Consider the following 5,999-nt stretch of genomic DNA (forward strand, 5'->3'; position numbering starts at 1 on the left):
CTGCCCCCTCTCCTGGCTTAGAGGCTGGCCCAAATGGACACAGAGCATTCCCAGAGTTTGGGTGCCTCTGCACCCCCAACACTGAGTCACACACAGTGAACTGAGAAACTACATTCATTATGACAGGGTTAGCAGGAAAGAGAGGGGTAGGGGTACCTGCCACAGCAGGACATAGGTGAGTGGTGAGACACTTGGACCCAGAGAGGGGACACCCTCCCCATCCCCTCCCCTACCCTCCTGAGACTGAAGGGATCGCTGCTTACGTGATTTATAATCTATGTTTCCCTGCTGTCCTGGGGAACTTGTGGGGAGCTGGCCTGGAGCCCTCTGCCCTGCACCCACTTCCTCTAGCTCAGGAGCTGTCGGATCTCCTTGTGCATGTGACACAGAAAGTCCACGTAGGAGGCACCCCCACTCAGGCTCTTGTCCTCCACCAGGAAGTGCTTGAATAACATCTCCAACTTGTCCTCTTGTTTCACCACCATGAGCTTCATATAACGAGATCTCTGTGCACGGAAGCTATCAATGAGGTCACGCACCCTATTGGACAATGGGTTCTCCAGGACTGGCAAGACACTCAGACCACTGGTAATCTGGCTGAAGGAAGGGACGCTGAAGAGGTTCTGGACAACACCTTGCTGCACACTGGCTCCAACCCAGAGGAAAAGGGAAAGCCCATTCTCTAGCAAGTAGACATCCCCCTTGCTGAGGCGCTCCTCAGATGCTCGGATGGCTGGTGGTTCAGCACTGCTTTCCAACAGAACCTTTGTCAGTGGTAGGAGCCGAGGATAGAAGAAGACATTGGTTTCTGCCACATCCATGGAAGTGACCAACTGCCGGACATAGGCTCGGTCATCAGTGGTGACCTCAGCCCCAGGCTGCAGGACGTTACTCTTCAGTACACAATTCAGGTACACAGGGAGAAGCTTCATGCATTCTGGGAGGATGAGCTGTCCAGCAGAAGATGGGCTGGCACAGTTCTTTCGGTAACAGGCCAAGATCTGGGCACACTGGCTGATGAGAGCATCACGCACTGCCTTCACAGGACTGCTCAGTACACCCCGGTATGCAAACTTGGCCAGGTAGTTGATAAGTGTGTCCGTCTCACAATTCCGATACAAGTCAGCAAGCTGGGTGCAGCAGTTCAGTGACAGGTTGTGAATTCGGAGCCTCCGCTGCCCAGCACAGCTGGTGTAAAGCAGAGCACACTGGATGAGGGCTCCGCTGTCTTCACTGAGGCGATCATCATGCTTGAATTCTACCGTCACCGTCTTGTCCCCATCCAGACCTGCCAGCTCCACATCTGTTGTGTTGCTCATGTAGAAGGACCCAAAGAAATCTGTAGCCCGGATCCCAGTGTTTGTCTGGACGCGCATCACAGCATCAAAGCCAACGTCCTTCTGTACATCCTGCCGGAGGTCACTGAGGAAGCGCTCCTGGTCACTTTCCACCTGGAAGCAAGCGTACTTGTAGATGGAGCCACCAGTATGGTGGGGTACTACTCCAAGAGTGGCCACATCGACATACTGGTTAGGAAAGAGAAAGAGGTCCACACAGCAGCCCTGGGTCACACACTCTTTGGCCAGTGACTGATAGAAGCCCGTTTGTGGCTGGAAGAGAGTCTTCTCCTTGTCAGTGTTGAGCAGCTTCCTGTCATCTCGGTTCTTCAGCTTCCCAGGGGCTTCTGCAATGGGCAGAGATGTATGGAACAAAAACAACTTCCCTGGACACTCAGCAGCCTTCAGGGCTTCCATTCCAGCCTGAATCACAGGGGCAAATACTGTCTCTGTCTCCCTTGTATCTGCAAACATTTCTGGAATCTGGTCCAATAAACTGTTGATGACTGTCCGAGACTCGCTAACGTTGACCAGGAAGCCATCCAGCAGTGGCACAAACATGTCTGCCACATCAGACACCACCATCATCTGTGGCTGGGCCAAGGAACTCTTCACATTGTAGAAATGCAGCACTTTGTTGTACGTGACAAAGTCAATTCGTATAGCCGACTCCTCTGCCCCGCCCTCCCTGGGCAGGAAGTCCAACAGTGACTTGAGCTCCTCACAGAGGAGCTTGACAAGGCCACTCCTAATAGCATTGTAGGAGACATCAATCATGAATATGAAGGCAGGGGGGCGAGGGAACTTGTGGTTCTTGCAGTAATCCACAGTAGCCAGGAATTCATAGGAACCCAGGGAAAGTTCAGGCCGGTCATAGAAGTCCACACGTTTATAAGTGTGATCCAGGTGTTGGAAATACTGGGGAGGAACTTCAGTTACACAGCTGCAAAAGCAGCACTGGAAGCGCCTCCCGCCTTCAATAAACTGCATGAAGGGGCACATGTAGGCTTTGCAGCGATTGCAACGCACAGGGCCTGATTCCCCATGGTCCACCACATATGGAGGAGCCTCCTCAGGGGGCAGCCTGGCCAGTGGCTTAATGACAGCTGCTAGGGGCACCTGAGCCTGCTTGGCCATGTCAGATGTGCAAGGGATATTATATGATGTGCACCGGATATATCGTGGGCTTGCATTTCCTTGGTCTTTCACTACAAAGTTGGTGGTAACCAGGGGTGGGACTTGTCCTCGTGCTCCAGTGACAAATGGCTCTGACCCCCGGTTATTTCTGTCATCTTCAATGACCTGGATTGGGCTAGGAATGGCATCAGGGTCTATTCTGTGCCTGGTTTTCTGCTGAGGAGGCAGCTCATTGAGTTGAGGACTGGGGATGGAATCAGGATCCAGGCGCTTTGGGGGAGGTGCCTGAGGAGGCCCAGGCTGACTGGCAAAGTTTGGTGCTTCGGAGAAGGCTCCCCCATAGTTAGGCTGAGGGCCTCGGGCTGGTCCAAAGGAGCCATTTTGTTGTAGCTGATAGCCTGGCTGGGTGGAGTGCATAGGAGGTGGTGGTCCTGGGGGGCCAGGCATTGGAGGCTGAGCTTGTGGGGGAGGTGAGGATGCATGGTTGGACTGGCTCACTGGGGGCCCCCCAAAACTCTGTCCAGGCATGGATGGTCCAGCAGTTGAAGGAGGCCTGGAGGCCCCTGCTGCTGGGGGTGGGAAATTAGAAGCCTGCAGAGGGGCAGATCGCTGTGGGGTTTGGGCACCAGGATGAGCTTGGGCCAGGCTAGTAGGTGGAGCCAGGTTTGGAGGGTAAGAGCCATATTGACTGGAGCCTGGAAAATTTCCTGAGGCTGAAGCCACTGATGTAGGTGGTGGCCCATAGCCTAACCCTGAAGGTGGAGGGGCAGCCGGGCCACTGATCTGCATTCCTGCCATCTGACTGGTCACCTGTGCGCTGGTTGGGGGAGGGCCATAGGGCTGATATGCAGCTGGCTGGTTCACCGGAGGGGCCACTGGGGCTGGCACAAATGGCTGAGACATAGGCCTCTGCATTTGAACAGTGGAGCTTGGACCATTCTGTACATCCCCTTGGCCAAACTGGCCATATGCAGACTGGCCACTAGGAACTCGGGTTGTAGAAGAGGCTGGGGGTGTTCCCGAGGAAGGTGGTGCTCTTGGCACACCTGGGGGAGGCAGTTGCTGATAGCCTGGCATCGGACCATTGTAGGCTCCATAAGGACTAGGAGGGATCACCGGTCCCGGCTGCCCACCATAGCTGGATTGATATCCGGTGTAGCCAGGCTGAGGCTGTCCATATGGCACCCCAGGGGGAGCTGGCTGATTGACATTCATCTTGAGTGCATCCCCAACCTGGCCTCACCCGGCTCCGGCTGCAGCGCCTGCCCCGGCTGCGATCCCGGCGTCGCTACTCCCAGGCCCCACTTCCTGCTCATATCTTTTGACCATTTATCAATTGGGGAATGCCTCTTATTTTAAAAAAATTTGATTCAGTTCTCTATGTATTTGAAAAATGATTTCTTTGTCAGACAAATTTAGTTCAAATTTTTTTCAGTTACTATTAACTGTATTTCCATCCATCCTATTCTCTCTCCATGCCATTTACTCTATTCTTTATCTCCTTTCACCCTGTCCCTCCTCAAAAGTGTTTTGCTTCTGACAGCCTCCTCCTCCAATCTGCCCTCCCTTCTATCACACGATAATAAAAATAATAAGTGGGACCACTTATCCCCTTCCCCTCTTACTTTCCTAAAGAGTAAGATGGATTTCTCTTCCCAATTGTGTGGGTATGTTATTCCCTCTTTGAGCTAATTCTGATGACAGTAAGGCTCACTCACTCCCTGGCACCTCTTTCATCTTCCACTCCACTGTATAAGCTTTTTCTTGCTTCTTTTATGTAATATACTTTACCCCATTCCACCTTTCCCTTTCCCTTTCTCCTAGTGCATTCCACTCTCATGCCTTAATTTTATTTTTTAAAAGATATCATTTCTTCATATTCAACTCACACCTGTGCCCTCTGTCTAAATACACACAAACATATATACATACATATGTGTATATATATATGAATATCTATTCAAAAAAGAAAAAAATATAAATATATATATTCCCTTTTCTTGAAGCTACCCAGATTGTATGTGTATGTGTGTATGTACATATATATGTATATATGATCAGGGTTGGTAATAATAGCATTGGAACTGATCTGGCCTTTATTATCTGTATGACCTTGGGCAAGTCCCTTAAACTCTCTGGGCCCCATTTCTTCATATGTAAATGATGATAATAATATTTTTGTTGTCTCTGTCTCAGGGTTGTTTGAGAATACTTTATTGGCCTTTGACAGCATATTATAATCATTGAAATAATTTTAGTTGGTTATTGTAGGAAAGGTCCAGTAAATCTAGATATTTCTGTAACTAATTTTCTACTTATTATATCTAATAAAAATACAACTTTAAAATACTATATAAATATATAAATAACTATATTTGTTATATATATATATATATACACACACATATATAAAGCTCTGAATCTGGAGTCAGAAGACCTGGTCTAACATTCCAGGTCTGATACTCATTAACTATGTGACCTTGGGGAAATAATTTTCCTTACACAAACCTCAGTTCTTTCATCTGCAAAATAGGAATACTTTCTTTAGCTATCTCAGAAGCTTTCTGTGAATAACAAATGAGACAACACTGAATGAACATATCTAAAAAAAAAAACCTGAAAAGAGAATAAAACATAGCCAAAAAAAATCAGAGAAATATAGATGATAATTACGGCCACTATTTGGCAAGGCTCAGATGAATCTTCCCTCTGATTCTTCTGCTCACCTCTCCTTTCCCTCTCCACTTCACCTCAGCCTCTACTATTCTTAAAGTAAGATGGAACTTTACATTGCTAAATTTCAGGCACCTGCTGGTAAGCTGGCAAGTGAAAAGCAAACATCAGCATTGACCATTTGTCTTATTTGGCCTTCCCAAGGAATAAATGGCTGGCCTACTTTTCTTAACAAACACACCAGGGTAATTTCTACATTGTGTCCACAAAATGGCCATTTCTTCCAAGGGAAAAAAAATTAAAAAAACAATCCACAGTTGTCTAGATCCACAGACTCATATATAATACTCATGAACTCCTTAAATAAAAACTGAAAGGGTGGGAAAGGAACTCAGATGTCATTTAGTTAAACTTGAACCCCTTGCCCTTATAGAACACATACAGTCTAGTAGGAGAATATAGCAGAAACACAACTTACAGCAGTTCCTTTAAGAAAAAAAAATCTCTCTCTTGTTCTTTCTTTTCTTCTTTCTTTCTCTCTCTGTATATACACACACATACACATACATATATATGTTCAGTATCTATATCTATTTCTATCTATCCATCTACCTACCTATCTATATCTATCAATCGATCTATCTACCTACCTACCTATCTATATCTCACCTACATTCGCCAATATATTATTCTTTCTTCCTGCACAGTAATCATGTATAAAAAAGAAGGAACTAGGGGAAATACAAAATTTAAGTAAGCGATCCCCATGCTGAATGATCTCACAAATCAAATACTTATCATTACCTTCATCAATAATACACCATGGCATGGATCAGATAATCATTAAAGTAG

The 5,999-nt window shown here is 47.2% G+C and overlaps 1 protein-coding gene across 1 annotated transcript; it reads right to left on the reverse strand.

Moving 5' to 3' along the window:
* Nucleotides 1–254: 254 nt before the first annotated feature.
* Nucleotides 255–3,746, reverse strand: LOC122731724 (protein transport protein Sec24C-like). The gene has a single exon (XM_043971995.1). It carries the CDS (start codon nt 3,687–3,689, stop codon nt 348–350), a length of 3,342 nt encoding a protein of 1,113 aa, XP_043827930.1. The 5' UTR covers nt 3,690–3,746; the 3' UTR covers nt 255–347.
* Between the last annotated feature and the right edge of the window lie 2,253 nt (nt 3,747–5,999).

This window comes from Dromiciops gliroides, chromosome 6, assembly GCF_019393635.1.
Source record: "Dromiciops gliroides isolate mDroGli1 chromosome 6, mDroGli1.pri, whole genome shotgun sequence".
NCBI classification, from domain to species: Eukaryota; Metazoa; Chordata; class Mammalia; order Microbiotheria; family Microbiotheriidae; genus Dromiciops; species Dromiciops gliroides.

Coding starts and splice junctions, on each gene's coding strand:
- LOC122731724 (XM_043971995.1), bottom strand. CDS start 3,689: ATGAATGTCAATCAGCCAGCTCCCCCTGGGGTGCCATATGGACAGCCT.